The sequence below is a fragment of the Pelodiscus sinensis genome, chromosome 8, assembly GCF_052426305.1.
Source record: "Pelodiscus sinensis isolate ZL-2025 chromosome 8, ASM5242630v1, whole genome shotgun sequence".
NCBI lineage: Eukaryota > Metazoa > Chordata > Testudines > Trionychidae > Pelodiscus > Pelodiscus sinensis.
Genome location: NC_143059.1, coordinates 7,082,958 through 7,106,623, shown reverse-complemented (window position 1 = coordinate 7,106,623; position 23,666 = coordinate 7,082,958). Strand labels below are relative to the sequence as shown.

Here is a 23,666-nt window from a genome sequence, read left to right as displayed (position 1 = left end):
ATTCTGAAAGGGACGGAGCAGCAGCAGCCGGTCCCATGGGTCTCTCTTGGCACAAGCCCCACCCGCCTTTGCCACTTGGCACTTTTAAAGGGACAGAGCAGCAGCAGCAGCTGCCGGTCCCGTGGGTCTCAGCACAAGCTCCCCCACCCCCTCACCCCCAGCTACCATGCTGCATTTTTAAAGGGACTGGCAAGGGGGGGCGGGGCTTGTGCCAAGAATGACCCATGGGACCGGCTGCCGCTGCTCCGTCCCTTCCAGAATGCAGAGGAGCTGTGGGGGGACCAGAAATTGAAAGAGCATCTTTGTGTGCCGGATCCTCTCTGTCCCTTGAAGAGTGCGGACCGAGGGGGAGGGGTTGTGCTAGGACCTGGATGTGAGCACTGTACCTGCCTTTCCCTACCGACTAGTCGAGTAGTTGATGGAAATTCCATTGACTACTTGACTAGCAAATTAATCACTACTTAGCATCCCTAGCTGCATGCAGTTTAGCATAGCTACCACTAGAGCACAATGCAGAAAGAAGGGCGTCTTTAAAAGGCATCTTTGCAGGTCTCAAAATTACAGCAACATCTCTGCCCATTCACGGTGAAAATTCAATGCTTACCAGCGCTCATAATTGCGCCCTGCATCTATGGAGTGGTCTGCCAATGGGGTGTAGTATAAAGCAGGCGGGGGCATTAGACCAGCATGCCTTTAAAACAAAGACACACATGCAATGTAAACACACTTTCTGCAGGTTATAGATCACAGCTTCTTTACATCTGCCCCCTGGAAAAAATACAGCCCCATTTTAAAGATGTGGTACTATGCGTGGAAAGAAATATCACCATCCCATTATACACCAGAAAAAACAACCCATAAACCTCTCATGAGGAAAAAGAGATAGAAGTCATAGTTTACTTCAGTGCCAGGAACCTGGTCATCTGGCATATTACATGGCACAGAGAAATTAAGGCCCCGCTTTTTCAAACAAATCAAGTTTTCAGTTGCACGCTCCCTGTTCAAAGTAGTTAGCATGATGGTAAGGGAAAGGTGTGGCCACTTTATGTTCGCCCCACTGGGTTCCTTAGGGGAAAGCCGTTTGCATCTGCTGTCTACCAGCAGTCTCTGTCGATGGGCTCTCTCCATGGTCAGGAAGAGAATCTGGACCGTAAGGTGAATCTGGACAGCTAAGTGAAAGAATAACAGTTAGCAGGGGGATTTTCCATAGCGCCACAAACTTAAGTAATAACAGATTTTCACCAAGGGTAATTATGCATCCAGGGGCCTGTTCTGTTTCAACAATTGCAAGTTTTTACAGTAACATTGATCCGAAACAGTAATTACTAAGTCTCAGAGGCGGAGCCGTGTTAGTCTGTAACTTTAAAAACGAGTAGTCCTGTGGCATCTTAGGGTATGTCTAGACTACATGTTTCTTTCGAAAAAGCTGCCTTCGAAAGAGAGCATCTAGAAAGGCACAGCTTTATTTCAATAAAGCAATCCACTTTTTCAAAAAAGAACACCCAGGCACTCTGGATGCTCTCTTTCAAAAAAGCCGTTTGCGTTCAAGAACGCCTTTTTTCAAAAGCGCTCTTTCGAAAAAAAGGCATTCTTCCTCAAAATGAGCTGTACCGCTGTCAAAAAAATCGCCATGTTTTTTTGATTTAATTTTGAAAGAACATGACAGCAGTCTAGATGCAGGTGAAGTTTTTTGGAAAAAACCCTGTCATCTAGACATAGCCTTAGACATTAGCAACAAGAGAGAGAGAGAGAGAGAGAGAGAGAGAGTATCATGAGTTTTCGTGGGCAGAACCCACTTCTTTAGGTGAGCTGCAGTGAGGTGAGCTTTGCCCACGAAAGCTCATGATACTATATATATTTTTGTTAGCCTCTGAACTTCTGCGTTTTCACAATCTATGTCCAAATTTTGCCATTTGGGACTGCCCTAGAGCATAATAGCTATGAACCTTTGTCAGATACATCGTACCTCAGTAATTACGGTGGCACTTTTGGGATTATTTGGAAGATTAGATCTGGCCCCTTCTGAAGATTTATTTGAGCTTTGAAAAATTGAGGTTTACAGTGTTCAAAACCCACCACCAAAGGTCAGGGAGTTTGGTTCTGGTCTCATTTCTACCACAGTGTGCACTATTTACAGTTTTAGTCAGCTCCCTAAAGAAAGATGGAATCCAGGGTAAATTCTAGCATGAGAATGTATAAAGGAATAAAACACAAGAACTTACATGCTCCCTTCCCTCCTTGAAGAGGTTAGTACAACTTTGTCCACAAAGGAAATACAATGCCTTCATGGGCACATTCCAGAGTACTGAAAGGAGAACCGTAAAAAAATAGACTATATTGCTGTCCTATGGAACTACAGTGTGGGTATAAGGTCATCACAGCTGAACTAATCATAGCCAGAATAGATATTTAGTCCTTCTGTTACGGCTATAGATATTACTTTCCTCAACTCTCCAAGTCCATATGCCAGCAGGAGTGCTGGGAATGGCAAGAAGGCCAAATTCAAAACCACACACAATCCAGCTGCTGCTGACAGTCACCATTTGAAGTTTTGGGTTTTTTTTAAAGGGTGTCAGAGTTTAGTACATAATGAACAAGACATTCTGGAAGCAGAGCTATTTTAGCTACAGCAACTCAGCAGCTAAATAGCCAGGGCCTGTGCAGGAAAGAAAGGAATGATGAGTGTGTTAGCCACATCTTTTAGGCCAGGACTACACTAAAGGGGAAGGTTGAATCAAGATGCATAACTCAAAATACACAACGTAGCTGAAGTTGATGTACCTTGCTTCGAGTTTCCCCACTGTCCCCAAAACAGGAGGCCGACGGGAGGAAATCGTCGTCAGCTTCCCTTACACCTGACAGGAACAAGACTACCAATCGTCGACAGGGGCACCCTCTGAGTTTGATTCAGCGGGTCTTTACTAGACCCGCTAAACCAAACTCTGGAAGATTGATCACAACAGTATCGATCTTCCCTGGAGTGAAGACATGGCCTTAGATGAGGGGGAAAATAGTTGCATTTTTTTAAAACTAGAGATGTAGGGCAACATAAATGTACCATCTAACATGAGAGCCATTTGTTTTCAAGTTAGGGTATACCATAGTACTTTTGATTGACTACTAAATAGTTTCTCAGACTAGTTAGTTCCACTGCAGCTTTTTAGAAGGCATTTTTATTAACTTGTACATCCAGGAGAATACCGAGTAACATTGAAGTATATATGATGTACACACATCCTGGAGATTTTTAAGCTGTGAATCACATACTCGATCTTTAGAATTGCACTTGAGGCCAGATTCTGTTACACCATTGTAAACCTAGAGTAATGTCACTGAAATCAGAGTTACTCCAGATTTATGCTGACATAACTGAACACCACTGGGGCAGGTTGTTTATTTTGACTTCCATGGGAGCTCTGTTGTATGCTTAAAGAGAAACTGTTGTCCTAACTATTGGACTTCCTCGATCTCCTCTACACCAGTACTGGGTATTAGTAAGTAAAGGAGCACTCATCACCCTCAAACAGGAGTGGCCCTAGATGAGCTGCCGGCAACTGGCACCCTAGGCGAAACGCACGATCGGCATGCAGTCGGCACCCCCGCCTCCAAAGCCCTCAACAGCTGTTTATCTTGGCTCCCTAGGCAACTGCCTAGTTTGCCTATATTGACGGGCCACCACTGCCCTCAAAACGCAGCCTCTTGACTATCAGCAAGCAGGTGTCCAGAGTCTGTTGCTGTAACCAAGCTATGGAAGCACTATTTAATGAGATGCCACCATTCCAGCTTCTTTGGATTGTGCCTTGCTCAAAAACTGCCACTCCGTACCTGCATAGCCCTATGGCACATCCTCAGTACAGTCTTTGGTTGCAATTGACAATGGAACCACCTCGGTAGCTTGAGAATCCCCGTCCACGGGTCAGCAAATGAGACAAGACATCTCCAAGCAAACTAACCGATGCAGCCGGAAACTTTTCCAGCTGATCTTCTACTGAACTTATTTGCTTCTGATAGAAAGCAGCGCCTGGGGAGAGAATGACACTGTGAATATCTATTTCGCCCCTTTGCATTTTTTCAGACGATAACTGAATGCAAATGCAAATCTGCAGGTTTAGATAAAGTCTGCAGAAGGAGAAAAATAATCTGTGGACACAGATGAGAGAAATCCATGGAAAATTATTAGACTTACTACATGGGGAGAAAAAGGTTTGCAAATACACAATTTTCCTTTTATTGATCTGTGGACGTATTTTAAAACAGGCATGTGGAAACCATCAAGTAACTCATTGAAATTATGGGTACTCACAGAAAGCCATTCTGCCAACATCGTGCTGGTACAAATGCAAATGTGGGCCTCTCTTATGGGAAACAGAGCAGCTCATTGATTTAATAAGTATTTTCCTCCTTCAATCTGCCACAGGCTCACTGAACCTCCCCCTTTCCCCACCTGATCACTGTTCTTGGCCACATCTGTGGAGCATTTCCAAATCTTCAGTCAAAAGGTGCTATACAGCCTAAGGGCTTGTCTATGAAGTACAGCGAAGTGCCCCAGAGGGAGATAATGTCTAAAGAGCATCAATGTGTTGCTTTCTGACTGTCTTGCATAGACCCTGCTGGCGTGAACTAAAAGTTCCGTAAGGTGCATTAACGTAGAAATGACATCCTTCTGGTGAGCATTGCTGTACCATGTGGACAAGCCCTAAGTTGGAAGTCAGCCTTTGCTATTATTTGGCGGATAGCAAAGACATAGCTAATTGATTCTGCTCCTGGCTTTATGGTAGTGGATGATTAAAACAAGGGTAAGCAAGAAGATTCACAGATGAGTACAGTAGGCCAAATCTTCAGCTATTGTACATTGGTGTTACTGTGTTGACTTCAGTGGAGCAAAGTCTAGTCACACTGGCTGCAGAGCTGGCTCACAGTCTTAACCAAAATTAACTTAGTCCTATGAGGACGCAAAGGCTAGTTGGAGGCAATTTGCTCAATTAATGATGGGTGACAAAAAGGACAATCAGATCTTGTGCGCCGTAATGTCTCATTTGTTTAGCTACATTCAATTTCCCAATTTGAATTTGGCCAACCATGTTGAATTTGTGAACATTCTCCCCTGAGGTAAGCCCTGTCAAGTCAGTAGAGTGACATCTGAGACAATAGCCGTGACCCATTGTTAAAAAGGAAGTGTGATTGTTCTGTGCAGTTCCCAGCCAGACGACAGTCACTGGCTGCTTCTGCTAAGGACAGCCAGTTTGCGAGAGATGTGCTGTACGATGCTGCAAACAAGATTTCATATGAGAAGCCAAGTGCCCCCGCTTCTCTCAGCTGATTCATCAAACAGAAGGAAGCCTTTGTTGAAAGAAGACTGCATGATAGCCTGATGTGTAATGACAGAAGTAACTGCTTGTACAGTGCATGTGAAAACACGAGGGCTGAACAAGGCTGGAGAATGTCAACAGAACTTGGAAGGTGGGTCTTCTGCCGATCAAAAAGTTCTGCCATGAATCTGAATACAAACACACCTCCTTAAAACGAGAACAGAAGGGGGAAACTAGACATGCACCATGCAGCAAGTACCTTTCCCTCCCTGCATGGCATGTCTGGCTTTCTCCTGCCTCTGCTTTGGGAATAAGGATCTGGAGCAGGGTCAGGCCAGAGGGCTACAGGAGAAATATATTAACCCCAGATTAAATAGGTCTCTATTCCCAGGGTAGATAACAAGGGATGATCCAGAACCAGCAGGAATGTGCTAGAATCAGTCCGAGCAAATCAGGCCAATTAAAAACACCTGGAACCAATTAGGAGGCTTCCAGACTCAAGGGAGCCAGGTTAATGAGCACACCTGGGGGCCAGTTAAGAACCGGTTGAGACTGGTTTAAAAAGGCTTCCCTTCTGTTAGCTCAGTGTATGAGGAAGGAGCTGATGAGAGAAAGCGTGGCAGAGAATCTGGGAGAAGAAAGTGCAAGCGGGTATCAGGAAGAAGAATCTCCAATGGGGAAGGTGCCAAGGAAGAGGCCCAGGGATCTGTAGCTGCTATCAGAAACATTAGAGAGAGCTGCCATTACAGGGTCCCAGGCCTGGAACCCGTAGTAGACAACAGGTCTGCCCCCAACCCCAGCAACTCCCCATTTCAGGACTAGAAAGAGGCTGGTTTTGGTACAAGGGGTTGTCCTACCCTGGGAGGGGCCGCAGAGATGACGAAGTTTGGTTTCCCCTTTTTTCTCCATGCTGGCCAATGATGGGAGTAGCTCCACAAACATCAAGCCAGTGTCTAAACGGAGGGCTGCTGGGCGCCTCTGAAGCAAGTACCGTGTTTTAGCACATATAACCTGCAGGTTATACAAAGTTTTACAAACCCCGCAACCCCCTCCACGTGGGCTATACATGTCCGCGGGGTATTTTTACTTGCCTGGGCGCGAGTGCATCTCCCCTCCCGCAGGCCAGCCAGCTTGCCTGCACTCTCTGTTCCCCTCTCCCGGAGGAGGGTGAGTTGCGCCTGGCTGTAGCTGTGTGGAGCCTGGACGTGAGCGCGGCTTCTCTCCTGCAGGCCGGCCAGCAATTACCAGGTACCTTAAAGTAGCGTATATAACCCGCGGGCTATACACGTGCGCAGGCTCTTTCTTTTCTTTTTTTTTTTTAAACACATTTAGGAAAAAACCGTGGGTTATGCACAGCTGTGGGTTATATATGCTAATTTACGGTAATCCACCTGAAAGCGCAGGACCCCCCAAGGTTCAGGAGGAGCTTTGTCACACAAAATATCCACAGCTCCCCTGCTAGAGGCCTAGATAATATTCTGCCATCAAGAGTGCTCAAGTGGTCCATCCAGAACATAACGACTGCAGGTTCTATTCAGTAAAACAAGTGCAAACCACCACGGGGAGTTCACATTGCGCTTACCCCCTTTATATCAGGTGCTACTAGACAAGGATCAGAGCCTGTAAGAAGAGTGCAGGAACCAACATAAGCTTTTTGCTTCCTTGCTCAAGTTTAACATTCTTTTGTGTGCTGCAAAATAATCACCTCGTAAATTAAAATCCTCCGTCGCTCTAATGAAATCATTTCACGTGAAGGATTTATCTGCATCCAACAGCCATTTTATTGTCAGGGCACAGGATTCATCCTAATCTCTGTGCAACAAAGGATAACAACCTGGAAGAAAGACTGAAACTATAAAGGGGTAAAGTACCTTAATCTACATGCCATGGTGATGCATGCTTTAGAAAGCTAGGCAGATTAGATCAAAAGCCACCATAAGACAGTCTAGTGTCTTGGCGGGAGACCTTCAGAAACTAATAGCTAATATGAAAAGGAGACTTTTAAAGTACAGATATAGTCAGGGAAGTCAGTATGAAAAAGCAGCACCGTCTTACTGCCTCCATTCTCTTTGAATCTGACTTGCCTGCTCAATTGCTGATAAAAAAAATTCCACTGGTCTGCTGCTCCGCCTAACCCCGCGGAGGAGAAGTGGTATGAGAGAAGGAGCTTTGGCTTTATCCTACCTCCCTAAAGAAAAAAGGTCAAGGAAGGTCCAGTGACGGACTTTTTGGTGGTGCATCAGAAAGAAAAGCCACAGATCCCGGACTGAACATGGGGACTGGAAAGCTCACACCCTGGACTTTTATTATTAGTAATTACAGAGCTTCAAAAACACTTACACAGTGTTTCTGAGCTACACAAAAGGAAATGTCCCTGACCAGGAACATCAGTTCTTTCAAAATTTCCCAGCATTTGAGGTCTGTAAGAAATCCTGCAGTCTTCTCAGTGCCTTTAACGTGATGTTTGACCTTCTTAGGTTTGGGTTTTGAAGGAACCAATGGAAATTAGGCAGCTGAGTCCTGGTGAATTTTAACAGGAGTTGTGCGCTCAACTCCTTTGGGGTACGTCTAGACTACAGGCTTTTGTCGACAGAAGTTTTGTCAACAGACACTGTCGACAAAGATTCTGTCAACAAACAGCGTCTAGACTACATCCAGTTCTGTCAACAAAACAAGCCGCTTTGTTGACATGACAGTGTAGACGCAAAAGACAGTGTAGATGCAATAACGCCTTCTGTTGACAGAACTCCATCAACAAAAGGCGTTATTCATCATAGAATGAGGTTTACCGCCGTCGACAAAACTGCTAAGTTCTGTTGACGTTATGTCGACCGAACTCAGCGGCAGTGTAGATGCAGGTATAGTTTTGCCAACAAAAGTCTACTTTTGTTGACAAAACTCTGTAGTCTAGACACACCGTTAGGCTCCTTTAAAAATCCCATTCCAAACTTCTCCAAGTCTCAACTGCCTTCTCTGTCAACCAAGGAGAGCAATGCAAAACCTACCTGGGGTAGCGTGAGGATGAATGTTTGCATAGGCCTTTGAAAATGAAGCCCTCTGAAGTGCCAAGAATTCTCTTTTAAAAGCCACACCCCTTTACTCCCATCATCTATAGCCCTACTTCGCAAATACTCTCATGGACTTCAATGGAACTACTTCCAGGTCCTCTCAGAGGTCCAGAAAGACCCGGGCTGCTTCTGGCTTTTGAGGCCCCTAGCCATTGTAAAAAGTAAAATATGACACTGATCCAGTGTCAGCCACTAGTAGTGGTTTGTTTATATAATCAGCTGATCTGAGAGGACACATTCATCACAGTTCAGTCTTGTGTCATCGGAATGGATACATTTTTGTTAACATTTATGAACGCTTTAACATGACATTTATACCAGTTAACAAAAATAGTAGGTCTTTTACCAAATCACATCTCTTATTTGCTTAAATTTGCAGCCCTAAACTGAGAGTATGTGTCACATTTTGGTCCAATAGGATGTCCCTCCCAATGCCCGATTGGCCCTTACTACTCCTGGTGTAAAATAGAATTTAGCATGAAACAGTATATTACGATTTGGCTTGCAATAATTTCCTACATCTCTATATGAAAAGGAAAAAAAGACAAACTGCACCTGATGTCTTTAATTGCAAGATCAATATGAGTTTTTTAAAAGTTTTAAAGCCTTGTCCCTATCTGCTCTCAACAGAGCAGAGTTTGCGCTACTTCCTTGTAGTCTATATTTGTCCTTTTCTTTCTATTGAAGGCATGTCTATATATAGGAGCAGGCTCAGGTTTCTTGTGCCCGGCCAGCGAAAGGCGGCTGTGTCATTGTGGAATTAAACCTTCTCTGACCCTGTGCTGACAAGAAGAGATTTTAAGCCACATGCTCGCTCAGTCTCGGGGCATGTGATTCTGTGGTTGTCATTAGTAAAAATTGGAAGCGCTGCTATAAACTCCTTAAATATAAGCTGTGTCACAAAAGCAATAGAAGATGAGAGGAAAGCCAGTACACAAAGTACAGGGAATTAACAGCCAGGGAGACGGACACAGCAAACAGGGTGTTTTTGGCTGGACACACTGGCATCATCCAAACAGGGATCTCTTTGGCTTGCTCTAAACTAGAAAATTAAATTGGCTTAATTAGGTCACACGGGCATGTGACAAGCAAATGTGGTAATTAAGCCAGCCTAGCTGTCCGTGTAGACAGCACTAGGTTGACCTCGCTGCTTCCTCTAGGGGAGGTGGATTGCTTAGGCCCATCAGCACAGATCTATACTGAAGCACTGCACTGGCACAGCTGTAGCATGGCCGGCTCAAGCCATTCCTGCGCCCCGGGCAGCAGGCGCGCAACGCATGCGCAGCCCCGCCCCCCAGCACGTTGCGCACCTTACAGCTGCAATTGGGCACGCGGCTGCCCGGCTAGGCCCCCCTTAATCTAGCCCTGGGCATGAACAAACCAAGAGCATAAACCCTGACAAACTCGAAGCTCCACACTGGCCCCATCATCCAATATTCCTGCATGTTTAGGGTTGCCAGGTGTCCGATTTTCACTCAGACTGTCCATTATTCAGGTAAAAAAAAAACAGAAAATACCGGACATGTGAAATATCCGATATTTCCTGTTTCCCTTGGACAGAAGCCCGGTGAGGACAATTTTCCCCTGCTGCGTCTGGGGGACTGAGGAGTATGGGGCCATTTAAAGGCGCAGCGCCCTTTTTTTTTTTTGGCTCAATAACTTTTGTCTCCCCCACCCTTTTTTTCCCCCCCCTCAACAGAACTTTTTCCCTGTGTTGTTTTTTTTGGGGGGGGGTTCCATATTTTTTGTTAAACCATCTGGCAACCCTATGCATGTTAGAGGCTTATAGTAACCAAAATGGTTGTATTCTGCCTCCAGAGGACCACAAAATGGCATAGTTGCTGCCTCATTGGGATCAGTTGTTCTCACTTTCTTCTGGACATAAGTTGTAATATACTCCAGGAGTATCTAGCTGAGCAGGATGAATAGTATTTGGTAAGCCGGAAATTTGATAAGTTAAAAAATGAGATTTTGTCAAGAATGACCCTTGGGTATTCTTTTAAACTTACTCTTTACTTTTTTTTTTTTTTTAAACGCCACAAAAATGTATCTTGATTCAAAAATTGTCCCTGTGACATTTTCAAACCAAAGCATTTCAGAAGTTTTTCCAAGGGCTGGGGGAGAGAAAATCCCAAACCAATTTTCAACCCTCTCTAGTAACAATGGGATGCCGAGCTGCTGGGTCCATGGTGGTAACTGCTAATTGATGCGCCCTCTCGTTTGCATGGTGGAGAAGAGAGGTCAGCATTTTGCTGGGCTAGACCCTTGTTAGCCATTACAGCTGGATAGGATATTTCCCACTGAATGCCTTTTGTCAACACTATGCTGGTGTGTCAAAGCCAAAACTCTTCCCAGAGATATATTCACTTCAACAAAAGTGTTCAACAGGAAGAGTTCTGAGGTCTAGGGTGGACTCTCCGGTCATTTCCAGAAAGAGAGGGAATCACACTTCTGACCTTTTTGATCCCAAAACGGCTGTTTTGATGCAATTCCTTGTCATGAAAGCATCCGGGACGCTTTGGTTTTGTTCCAGCAGTGAACTGAAAACAACGGATGAGAGTTGCCATGAAATAGGCCGGTCATTCCCTGGCAGTTCCCCCAGCAATCCCAGCAGAGAAATCAAGGACACCACAGCCGTGGAAAGTCAACAACCCCACCATACCTCGAGAGGCTCTCTCCTTGCCAGGGTTGGAGGGAGGCTGCTCTACTGCTCTTCCCACAGTTTGCACAGCTATTATTGAAATCAGTGGCATGTTCAAGATAATCACATCTCCGCTGGTTCAATCACCTTCTAGGAAAGACAGAAAAAAACTTCGCCTCATTGGCTTCGCAGCAGTTACTAAACCTTTGTTGTAAAAAGAACAGGTGAAGAGCAGCGTAGTTAAAGGAGGTCACAGAGCTTGCTCAAATGTTAGGCTACTTTTCTCATAAAAACGCCAATTAGGACTTAATTTTTACTCTCAGCCCCCCCGCCCCACAGTGTCAGCACCTCCGAAAAAATCTCCCCCTCAGCATTGTAGGTAGCTACGTAGCGCAAGTGGAAGAACGGAGAATTTTGCAAACGTCTGTTCCTTGTTTGTTGAGAAACGTTGCAATTCAGAGTTTTCCAACCAGCTCTGCTACCTAAGGCTGCCTCTTTCTATTCCCGCTTTCGTGGAAAGGCTTTCTGGCTCACACGTCTGCCAGGACAAGGTAGGCCAAGTGCTTTGCAAACGGATAAGCATTGTTCCCATTGCTACGGATGAGGGAACCGAAATGGAGGGATGAAGGGTTGGATGAAATATAGCTGCCCTTTCACAGAGGCAAGGCATGGACCAAATAGTAACTCGGTCATCCTTCAATCCCTACTCCCTCCTTGTTTCGGGTAGAAGTAAACTGTTCCAGCCGTTCTTCTGACATGCGTCACCTCCCCCCTCCAGGCTAACTTAGCCCCACTGGCTGGCTCGGGACGGAAGGATCCAACACCACCCTGCACCCACTTGCCCAGGAGGGCAGGTAAGGTCTGGTAACGGGGACAGGCACAGTCCCCTGTTCTGCTGCCTACATGCGCACGTGTGTGACGAATGACTTGACCAACGAGCCAGCGGCACACAACAGAACCTTAGAGGGCACGTCTACATGGCCCCCGACACTTGTGCTAGCCGGGCTGGTGCTAGCCTGCTAAATACAACTGTGTAGAGGTCGCAGCTCAGGTTGGAATTCGGGCTTTGAGATCTTAGTGGGAGCAGGAGTCACAACCCGAGTCACAAGGTCAAAGCATCATCTACACCAGGGGTGGGCAATAATTTTCGCAAGGGGGCCGCTCAATGAATTTTGGAACGTGGTCATGGGCCAGCTCCACCCCCAGAAAGGAACAGGACTTGGGGCAGAAGGGCCGTGGCTAGAGACTCCCTCCAGAGTTGTCTGGGGCTGGAGGCTTTGAATTAAAAACACAGCAAAGAACTCACAGCTCCGCGGTGCCTGGCCGGCGCTCGGGTTGCTGTGGCTATTTAAAGGGCTTGCAGCTCTGGCCCCTTCCAGCTAGCACTGCAGCTGGGAGTCATGAGCCATTCAAATAGGGGCCTGCTGCCTGAGCCACTGGAAATTCAGTGGCACAGGCAGCAAGATATAAATAGAAGGTGGCCAGATGCAATCTGAGGGCCGGATATGGCCCCCGGGCTGGATCTTGCCAGCCCGGATCTACACCATGTTTTGAGTGCACTAGAATGGACTAAGTCTATGGCAGCAAGGCTTTTTCCCAGATGCAGTGTAGACATACCCGCCAGATTGTCTACCCCCAACCACCATACCACGCTCCCTCAAAGAAATACCCTCACCTGAAAGTCTAGGTGCTCCTGTACGGTGTAAAATAGTGATGTGCTCTCTCTTATTTTCAGGCAGAGTATTAGTGCACTGTGCGATGGGGATCAGCCGATCAGCAACGCTTGTGCTTGCTTTCTTAATGATCTGTGAAAACAAGACGCTTGTGGATGCAATTCAGACTGTGCGTAAACACCGCGGGGTCTGTCCCAACTCCGGTTTCCTGAAGCAGCTTCAGGAGCTAGACATGCGGTTAACGAGGGAGAGAGGAAGAGGAGCCGATTCCTTCAGACTTTAAATAGGGGGGGGATGTCTTCTGATTACAGACCAACTACTACAGGTGGCCTCCAGGAAGATTGTACCTCTGCAAGATAGATAAATCAGATGGCATTGAAATTACCTGGAGAGATACGTATGGAGTGAGCAGGGACAAGCTTCTGGTTCATTGAAAACAAGCATGAGGGACCTGACAATTCAAAAGAAGTCAGAAATAAAAGTAACAAAAATGGTTTTCAAAATAGCAGGGTCTGCAGCCGGGAACGGATGTTCCACTTGCACATGGTATAACAGGTAGAGAAATGTTGGGTCTCCATTCAAAAGCGAAAGGGCACAGTCAGCTTGGAGTAGGAGCCTTTTATGGACATGCAAACAAGAGAAAGAGAGAAAAGAAAATCGAGCTCACGAAAGAGGGATGCGTTTTCCTTAGTGGAGTTTGAAATTTCACCTCCAGCAGAAATACAAGCCAGACCCTCAGCTGGCGCACACATCAATGTCTCCCACTGGAGTTATGCCAATTCACACCAGCTGACGTGCTCCTCCCTACATTGGACTCCCCCCCCCCACACACACACACACACACTGGACTCCCCCCCACACACACACACAAGCCTTAGAACATGTTAGAACCCCGACAAGCCCTTGTAGGCAAGTTGGGGTCCCCTCAACTCACTCCCCACCCCTCACAACTCCCGAGGAGCCAATGGGTGAAGTTCCGGTTGCACGCTGGAAGCTGATGCACACCTGAGAAATCGTTAACTCAACACAGAGCCCACCCCCATGTTCTGAGCGCTGCTGGTTTATACACAATCGCTTTCCTTTCCATTGGCTTTTAAGCCCAGCAGCTTGAAACACTTTGCAAATAACGGAGTGGGAGAGCAATGATAGCCCCATTTTACATCTGGGGAAACTGAGGCCCAAAGACGGTAAGCACACTGCCCTACTGCAAATCAGTAGCAATGCCAGGAAAGGAATCTAGAGCTCCTGGTATTTAGTGCCATGTTCTAGTCCCATTCCCTATCTTTCCCTTTGATAAAGGAACGCTAACCTCAAGTATTGATGTCAGAGCAAAAACAAGCAATGCACCTATCAAATCCACAGCAGCAGCTCTGTGTTCACAGTTCCCTTTTACGGCCAACTGGCCACATTCAATCTCATGAACAACTGGAAGGAGATATTTACTTGGATGCAATTACAGCCCCATGCAGCCCATTGGCAAATGCAAATAATATAGAATTTCCACTCGACGGCAGATTAATTTGGTGTGATGTTTTCCCTGGAGACTTCTTAAAGGCGGGCAGGAGTGAAAGTGCCGTGCGGCTTGTATTTCTAGCACTGCGGGTTCTGAGCAGGAATCGAAGGCTGCGTACACTCACATGGAACGGCTGGGGTTTTAACTGCCACGCAGGAACGGTTTTACCAAGCGCTGCACGATTCCTGTGTGCGTCTCCTCAAGCCACATGAACACGAGACATCCCTGCAGAGCAGCTGGCTAAACTCAGTTGATGGTCTCCTCTTCGTAAGCACCGATAGGCCCCGATGCTAAACGTGCGTCTCCTCAAAGGAATCAGGGGATAGCAGAGTGGATTTTATCTCCACTGTTCGGATAAGACAGCTGAAAGTGGACCTAGCCACTGGGGAATGGGTAGGGGAGACGACAGCCACACCAGGCTCCTGGAAAAGGTGGGGGAAGAGGCCGGCTCTGTACTTCCAGAAGGGCGGGGCCTCGTGCAGAAGGGGCGGGGCCGGGGCAGCCTGCCCTCAGCACTGCATGACATGTACCACACCAGCCCCTCCTCCCCAGCCCTTAGAGCCGCCCAAAATGTGCCACACTGCACTCTCCCTTTGCCCCTCCCTCCCCCATCGGCAGGCCTGGGAATGAGCATTTGTGATTGGATAAGGTGGTGTGCGAGGAGGTCGAAATTAATGAGGTGGGCGGAGAGGGAACTCACTGTTGTGTTACAGCCTCTCATGGCAACGCCCGACGGGTGCGTTTAGGGAGGTTCTATTGCCTGTATTGCACAGGAGCCCTGGCTAGAGGATCACAGTGGTCCCTTCTGGCCTTGAAATCTAGGACTGCCCTCTCCTGGGCAGTCTCAGCAGAGAGGCCAAGCACTTCAATGAGCATGGACATTACCGACCCTCTCCCTCTTAGACGCGGTCCCCTTCCATGGCAGGAGCAGGGCATATTGATGGGGCAGCATAAGGAAGCTTGTGTCATCACTACCAGGCCTGGGCCTATTTTGGGACTAGACGCCTGCACTCTCTACAGCCAGACACGGCTCCTGAGCACCCAGCTCAGTAGGCAGCACACTGGGCAAGCCTAGCAGAGTGCAGTGATGTCAGAAATGTGCACATCCAGAGGCTTCTGCACTTAGCCAGTCCGGAGCGGTCTCAGTTCCCATGGGTAAGGTAGGCAAGGGAAGGCCTTGCCTTCCCAAAACTGCCTACACTGCCTGGCTGCTGGAGAGAGCAGGGGCCGTGATGCAGCAGCCCCTGCTGTCATGGGAAGGATCAGGCTTGAGGGCTGAGTTGAGGGGAGCTTGAGCCTAAACAGCCAACGATCAAATGCGTTGAGACAGACCTAGCATTATAACAGAGAGGCTTGGACTGTGACCCAGTCAAAGCTGTGATGAGGAAACATGACCAGATTCCATCGGGGACTCACAGTCTTGGCAGCTCTCCACCCGCTCACGTTCAACGGCACGCAGCAATGCAACGCAGGGCGTAACCCTCCCAACAGGATTCCCATGACAATCCCAAGTCTCTGCCGGCCCTGCAGCACTGATTGAACAACGGGATAAGGACAATAATGTTACTTCTTCCTGGCAGTGCTGTGGAGCCAAGCCCACGTGTGCAAAGCCACAAGAAATCCTGCCACGGTCACCAGGTGTCACAGTCCCACCGTGTCTTCTCGATTCTCCCTCTCGGCAAGCAAGTTTTTAGTCCCTTGGGCAGGCGTGCGGTGCTGTTAGCAATTCCAGCTCTGCAAGGAGGTTCGGCATAAAGGCAGCGTCGGGGGAAAAAGGGAGCCGAGTGAGCAGCAGGAGACAGAGTCTGGGGCACTGCTGAGAGTCAGTTCCTGAAGCAGTCAAGAAGAGGGGTTGCCCGCGTGCCGTTTGACCCTCTCAAGTCGGGAGCGGTACACGCGTTTAAATAAAGCACGTTACACGCAGACTCCGCATCGCTCATTTCTCCTCTGTAGGCCTGCAAGTCCTCAGACATCTCCACCCACCTGAGAGGTAATACGAGGGGTGACAGCAGCAGAAAGTCTGACCATTAGGTAACACTCAGTGTGTACACACAGGGCCAATCTATCCTTCTCTTGGGAGAAGAACCCAGAGGAGTAAAAGGGGCCAGAGGGCAGGTGTTGAAAGAGAACCAACAGAGGAGACAGCTAAGGAAACCTTTCCCCTCCCATAGTGGTCCGGCTCCCCGTTACTCCCCTTGCATCACCCCATTTTCTCATAACTTCCAGGTGCTGGTAGGCAGCTCGCCCTCCTCTCCCTCCCTTTGAGCTTGGATGCGTCACTTCACCATTCCCCCTTACCCTCCCCTCCTGCAGATATTTGTATGGCTAGAATAGGTGCTTGCCTGCCTACTGAACACACGCAGTAGCTAGATGAACATCTACTGAAACAAAGGTCACAGCACAGGGTGCATCTTGGGGTTAATATTTTGTGATGGGTAAGTCATCAGAACCCTTGACCCACATGCATTACGCACACTGGTGGCGTCTTCCCATTGAGCTCAGGTACCATGTAGGAATCTCTTAAACTGCACTTTAAGAGGCAGGGTAAAAAGCAAGGAGGCATTGGGGGGTGGATCCATATTGAGTCTCACTCGGTGGCTTCCAGGTCCCGAGGGCAAAGCTTGCCCCTTGAGACGGCTTTTGAAGCCACCAGCTCTGCATAACCAGCGTGTGACTGTGAGAGACTCAGCTGCTCTTTCTGCCTCTGCAATTCTCACCCGTAACAAGGAGTCTGAGGCCGGACTTTAGCTGGCAATGTTGCTGATCATGCACTGGGGGGGAATAGAATTCCACTCGCTCTGCCATTTTATGGCCATTTTAACTAGACCTGGCACTCTGCTCTGCAGTGCCAGACCTAGTAAAACCTGTCTGCAAAAATACTAATTATTACTTGTGAGAAACACAGGCACAGATACTTCAGCTGGGAGCATTTTGCTGTCCATACTGGCAAGTGCAGAGCAAGTCATAACAGATACACACATGTTCCCTCAGAAGAATTCTCTCTTCCCACCACATCTTATCTGGCACAGTGTGAGCGCTGAAGATGCCGTCATCAACATCCATTCATCTTCAGGGCTTACATGACTCCACCACCATTATTGCAGTACATGAGCTTTGCAATCTCTAAAGTGTTTATCCTCAAAATCCCTGTACGAAAGGGAAGCACTGTAATTCCCATTGTACACATGGGCTCTGTGGCCCACAGAAACTAAGGCTACATCAATACTGGGAAGGTTTGGTGATGAAAGTGCTGTCGACATGCAAAAAAAATTGCCAAAAGTGAAGTCTCTAAGGTGCTTCAGGACTATTTGTTGTTTTTCAAGTTTGGTCAAACCACTTTTTCTGCCTCCCATTGTCGACATTTCATAGCACCCACCCTGTTGACAGAGCAAAGCAGTGTGGGTAAGCATCCCACAGTGCTGTGTGGTGGGAAGACAGAGCTGATCCCTGCACTTCTTGGAATTTCCTCGTAGCTCTAGGAGCTCTCCGTGCTGAGGAGTATCAAAGCAGCATAGCTGCCTCTCCAGCCCTCCCCCTGCAGCATCTGTCTGCCTGTCGCTGTTTCTAATGCAGTGCAGAACAGATTTGTTCACTCAGCTCTCAGATACTTCCTGGAGCTCTGAAGGCGGGGGTTGGAGGGGTGGGCACGCATGCCTGCAGGGCAACAGAGATCACAAAACACTGAGCAGAGCCATCAGGACCGGCATTGTGGGATACTGGGGGAAGCCAGTTCTCTCAGCCAAACAAACAGCAGTGTCCACACTGGCTCTTGGTCGACAATAAAGAGAGGAGAAAAGACAAAAAAGTCTCTTGCAGGGGTGGAAGCTTTTTGTCACCAAAATTAGGTGTTTTTTCCAACAAAAGTTGCATTGCTGTGCGTACGATCTCACTGTTTTGTCAACACAAGACAGTTTTTGGCAACAAAACATGCCAGTGTAGATAAGGCTTAAGTAACTTGCTCAAGGTCACACAGGACATCTGGAGTAGAAAGTTTTCCCCGATCCTACCACAGCTCCGCACTTACTGGTCTTCCGCTTACGAAGATGGATTAGCAGTCACTCTTGCTCTCCCTCCCAGACATGTGTCAATGGTAGCAAGTATAGAGAACACTGCAGCAGGCTGCTCTGTGCTGAATTATTCCTCCTTTGTTTTTGAACTTGGGGGGTTGTGTGCAAAAGAAAAGAGAGACTATAAACCTGCCCTCTGAAGAACCCAGGGAGGAGAGGCTAGTGCCTCCTAATAAGAAACATGAAAGGAGCAAGGATGGTGGTTTTGCTCCAGGGATGTTTTTCCAAACAGCAGTTGGTGGCAATGCACAGATGTAGGCCATCTGCGGAGATGGACATGGGAGGGAGGCGCCCATGTATACTGGCCTCTTCATACCCTGGGGCATTAGTTCATACCATCTTTCTAGAACTACAGATGCAAAATATGCAGACATAGCCCCATGGCTACCATGATAAATATGCCCCTGCCCTACAGGTCAAGATCCATGGGTCCTATACATGTCTATCGCAGCATGGGATGGAGCTCATCCAGCACATCCAATGCCCCATCCAGTGATGAGAAACCAAGCGATTCACTCCTCATGTCCAGGACTCTGGAAATCCACTCTGTGCTCAGGCCTGTCAAGGGGTTGGTCTGTTGGCCTCTTCGCCCTTGCTGGAGGCTCTCCCTTGCTGGCTCGCCATCAGTCTGCTGACTGGAGTTCCTTTCTCCTGCCTGCTCACTCCCCTTTGGCAGCCCTGCCAGCCGGCTTCCCAGCCCTTTGATCCTCCCAGCTGCTGTTAGCCGGCCAGTCATCAGTGGCTGGCAGGGCCAAGATTAACCCTTTGGTTTCTGAGCGAGCGGGCGAGAACATACACCCCATGACCTTTGAAACGCCTCCTCCCGCTGGAGCAGGTTCTGCAGGGGCGGTGGGGTGGGATCCCAGTGGTCCAGGCCTGCTCCCCAACCCCTACATCCCATCAGAGGCATCCTAAAAGGTGCAGCTCCTGCAGAGCCTTGGGCACCTGGTAACAGGATCATATGAGAGTAGAATTGGCACGTCACCATGGCCGTGACGTCCTCCTGTCAAGAGAATATGGGTGGGTCAGACTTAGATGCCCCCAGGAATCAGGGAGGAGTAATGGCAACTGGCACCTTAGGGTGGACTCAGCTTTCTTTCAAGTGGCCTCCAGTGCCAGACACCCCCCAACTCTTGTAGAGGAATCTCCTGCCTCCATTCCCTCCATCTCCATCGGACAGTTGCTCCTTAGCAGCTTCTCACTGTCTGATTGCTCTGTCTGGTGTTGGTGGCCATGTTCTTCCATTTCCATTGGGTTGCATCTCTGGCCCCACAGAATAGCAGGGCTCCCCTATGGTGGGTGGAGACTCCTTAGTGCTTGGGAAGAAGGGTTGATCCTAAATGGAGCAGAGGGAGAAGGGGGAGGGGAGAGAGACAGAGAGAGAGAGACACACACAGACACACACACACTCATCCTCTAGCTAGGGGCCAATCTCAGAGGATGTGGGGAGTTCCAGCAGGGCTCCCATTACCCAATGAAGGAACAGTCTCAGAAGTTGGTGAGTCATTTCTTCAGCGGTCCCATTACCTGGCTTCTGTCAGCATCACTTTTCTATTGGGTCCCATTTCCCAGCTGGGTTTCCTTACCTCTGTAAACTGGTGTAGCCGATAAATGCCCTCCCTGGTCAGCCAGCCAATGTCCTTGGCTGGGTCACTGATGGACAATCACAGCTAAGCCACCACGTTCCCTAGTTTGGGGAACTGTGCTGAGTTCTAATGGAAGGGAGGGGAGGAAGCTCCATCAGCTTCTCCTACCAGCTCCCAATCTCCCCTGGGCCAGGAGTCTCTCTCCCCCAAGTCCCTCTGCGGGAGACACGGGGGAAAGGAGCTAGACCCTCAGCTCCTTCTGCCCCCAAGGGACTCTGGAGCAAACGGTGGGCAGGGCCCTCCATGAGGACTTGTACCCCCAGATGCTCCAGGAGGACAAGAAGGGACCCAAGACCAGGAATTAACTTGGCTGGAGCAGGGGTTGGAACATGGTCCTTTTAAAGTCCCAGGGTCTCCACTGAACCAGGAAAAGAGGAACTTAACCCAAGTCTGTCTCCCTCCCTGCTCTGACTCTGCCTTCCCAAAGGTAACACTCCCAACCCACAGCCCCTGCAGCTGCAGGTCCTACAGCCTATCCAAGCCAGCCTGCTTCTGTCTGGAGTCAGGAAGCCGGGGTGAGAGGTCACTTACATCTAATTCAGGGAGGGGGATGGTGAATCAGAAGAGTGCTCTGTGACTCCTTCTAGCCTTGGCTCTCCCCTGGGGCACTCTGGACCTGATGCAGAAGTTGACATGGTGTGGGGGGAAGGAGGTAGGTCAGGATCAATAGACTAGTGTACAAATGAGACCACTCCCATCCCGGGGCCAAGACACTGGACTCAGGGTGGAATGTCCGTGGCGCTTGAGAAGGGGCATGGTCACAAAGCATCTTTGTGTCTCTAGACTGAGACAGCGTCCAGTGTCTGAGCTGGTCCCATCCTCTCTGAACTCCTGATTCATGAACAGATGATCAGGACGGAGACCAGACCCTTGCATCTCTGTCCAGCCTGCCAGATGTCAGGGTAACTTTGTGAGGTCATCATCTCCCCACCAATAGGCTGTGGTCCTGCAACAGGCCTTTGTGATGTCACTGCCAAACCCACCCCTCAGCTGAAAGGCTAACGTCCCGCCTCCAGCGAGCCCCGTTGGGCACGTTAACCAATCAGAGTCCAGTGCTCTCAAACGAGCTACAGACCAACAATTCAGCGAGTATTTGAGAAGAACTGGCACATTAGAGACAATCAGGAACTGCCCTGAGACAATAGTTGGAGAGAAGCAGCACAAACAAATACATAATTGCTCGTGACTTATTTGTGTGGCCTTAAAATACATCAAAAAGGACCCGAGTCTCTTGCCAATAGCCACCTGCTCGGCCAATCAGCATCAAGAGCTGGGAACCGGTGGGGTCTCAGCAAGAGTCCAAAAGGATGGCCCAGGTCACCACCAGAGGGGATCAGTCTTCCAGCCCCACCTCTTTGTAAGAGTCTCCCACAGTGACAACTTTCCCGCCACCCCCTCCAACACATACACACCTCTCTATCTCTCTTTGATGGAGGCAGGAAGGAATAGAAAAGGGGAAAAAGAAGCTAGAGAAGGAGAGAGAATGGGGAGGGATGGAGGAAAAGGGAAACCGTAAAGGACAAACCCCTCAGTATCCCCAGTGATTCTACGCGACAAAGTCATTAGTAGGAAATCAAATCACTAGAAGCTAGTGATTTTTATGCCTAGAATTCAGCTGCTACCAAATGGATCAGACTGAATTGGCCTCTCTGAGGCTCTCACCTTCTAAACAGGGACAACAAAATCAGTGGTGGGGAAGGAGAAAACTCCGAGGAGGCTCCTCCTCATGCTCACCTACATGAACCCTAGTTCTCTCTCCGTCCCCAAGGACAGACCTGGAGATGGAGCCTTGTAGCTGCAAAGCCACGCGAGTCTCTGAGGCTGCCCCTGCCTTGCCCAGCTGTGTCAGGGTTGCTTTATGAGGTCACCACCTCCCCACGACTGTCCCCCAATAGGCTGAGGTCCTGTCACAGGCCTTTGTGATGTCACTGCCACGCCCACTATGGGATTTTCTGTCTCCTTTTTCAAATCCCTTTCCTAATAATCCTTAGCATGTCAATAGCCTCTGCGATTGCTGCTGCAGAAGGAGTAGATGCTTTCACAGAATTGCCCATGGTGACTCCAAGATCTCGGGCTGGGGCAGTAACAGCTAAGTTAGAACCCATCATTGTATATGTGTTGCTGGGATTATTTTTCCCATTGAGCCTTACTTCTCAATGTTGAATTTCATCTGCCATTCTGCTGCCCAGCCACCCAGGTTTGTGAGACCCCTTTGTAACTCTGCACTGTCTGCTTTGGACATGCCATCCCTGAGCTGTGCAGAACACCAGCCGCTGACTAGATCATTCAGCTCACCAACAGCCTGGCTGGCAGGCTCCTTCCTTCCCCAACCACCTCTGGCTGGGCGGGCACCCAGGGGGAGCACTGGGAAAGGGTGTTTGGGTCAAGTTGGCCAGTCACCCCCACCACCATCTGAGAGAGTTGTAGGGAGGGGGGGGGGGAGAGAGAGAGAGAGAGAGAGAGAGAGAGAGAGAGACCTCTCCCTGCATGAGCTTTAAAGATACGAAGGTAAATAAAAAGACTCCAGCGACTCGGTAGTTCTTTTTAACAGGGGCTCAGTCACCCTACTCAAAAGACACCTGCACAGCACCTTCAAAAGACAAGCTTGGGAATTAAATTCATAACTCTGCTGGACACGACTTAAAGACACCGGTTTTGTGGCTCATGCACAGCAATGGGTAACACATCGTACATAGTGCCTGCTAATGCTTAACCGCCCAGTTGATTTTAAGTCATCTCCTACAGCACGGGTGAACCCCTTCTGCTTAACATGTCCCACCTGGTATTCAGCTTGGCCACTGAATTTACCTTCTCCAGACTGAAGGAAGGAGTCTGAAGATTGAAAGCATGCCCCTTCCACCAGGAGAAGTTGGTTTAATCCAAGACATTACCTCACCCACTTGGTCTCTCTCACACTGGTGAACCAAACCAGCTACAAGAACATGGCCAATATCCATCTCTCCTGGATGTTTTCAGTGCTGCTGTAGGAAGGACACCTCTCTTGGTGACATGCATCTGACAAAGTGGGTCTTTGCCCACGAAAGCTTATGCTCCAATACATCTGTTAGTCTATAAAGTGCTACAGGACTCTTTGTCACCTCTATCGGGGTTTTCTTTGAACATGGTGTGATTGCTTTTGCTGCTCCTCTTTTGCGAACAACCTGGGTCCTTCGCCAGAATACACCATGCTGCTAGAACATTAAATACAACCAAGGGCTGTAATACATCAGCATGAGATGGATCCAAAGAGCAGGCTTAATCAGCCCTTCCCACTGTAACTCTTTGGTGTACAACTTGCAATAAAAGGATACCTTTGCTCTTCACCTACGGTACCCAGAATTCACACTGATGATCGCTGATGGATGAGGATCTATTTAACGATAGAACTCGCATCACCACATCTGTATTCGATGTATTGCTCTGGTTTAATAAAGGGAGCTCAGCTCCCTTTCACAGTGCTAGCTATCTGGAGCCAAGCCAAGCAAGGGTGACTATTCTTCTGTTTGACAGACCTAACAGCCTATATTCAGAGCTGCACTGCATTCCCCTTGAACTCCCACCTGCCCGCAGCGGGATTTTAAAGCATGTCAAAGCTCACTTGCCCACTGTTAATTTGCCCATGTGGACCAGAGATAGCTCCGCTCTCAAGGGGTGCCCAGCTGTCCCATTCTTTGGTGTGAAGAGCTTATGTACAGGAAACTTTCATGCTTTGCAAGACCTCTGACAATTGTTCACGGTTAGGAATGTAC

The 23,666-nt window shown here is 48.5% G+C and overlaps 2 protein-coding genes and 1 long non-coding RNA gene across 8 annotated transcripts in view; 2 read left to right on the top strand and 1 right to left on the bottom strand.

Annotated features, from left to right (window-relative positions):
* LOC102451909 (dual specificity protein phosphatase 13B-like) overlaps positions 1 to 13,082 on the top strand; it is a 42,304-nt gene extending 29,222 nt beyond the window's left edge. For all 4 annotated transcript variants that reach the window (XM_025186275.3, XM_006126345.5, XM_014575158.4 and 1 more), the window contains exon 4: positions 12,754 to 13,082. In XM_025186275.3, the coding sequence (XP_025042060.3) occupies positions 12,754 to 12,974 (221 nt within the window). In that variant the 3' untranslated portion in view covers positions 12,975 to 13,082. The remainder of the gene's footprint in view (positions 1 to 12,753) is intronic.
* LOC102452319 (dual specificity phosphatase 29) overlaps positions 1 to 23,666 on the top strand; it is a 79,800-nt gene that overhangs the window by 1,166 nt on the left and 54,968 nt on the right. The window lies entirely within an intron of this gene.
* Positions 209 to 21,758, bottom strand: LOC106732236 (uncharacterized). 3 transcript variants are annotated; one of them, XR_003089989.3, is made up of 7 exons: positions 13,077 to 13,207; positions 12,694 to 12,823; positions 11,040 to 11,168; positions 10,834 to 10,917; positions 3,826 to 4,021; positions 2,223 to 2,305; positions 210 to 1,169 (listed from the first exon to the last, which is right to left on the bottom strand). It is a non-coding gene; the product is annotated as an uncharacterized LOC106732236 (long non-coding RNA). The 3 variants fall into 3 exon arrangements; XR_012905762.2 differs by lacking the exon at positions 13,077 to 13,207 and adding an exon at positions 21,652 to 21,758 and having other exon boundaries at positions 211 to 1,169; XR_016350206.1 differs by lacking the exons at positions 10,834 to 10,917; positions 13,077 to 13,207 and having other exon boundaries at positions 209 to 1,169.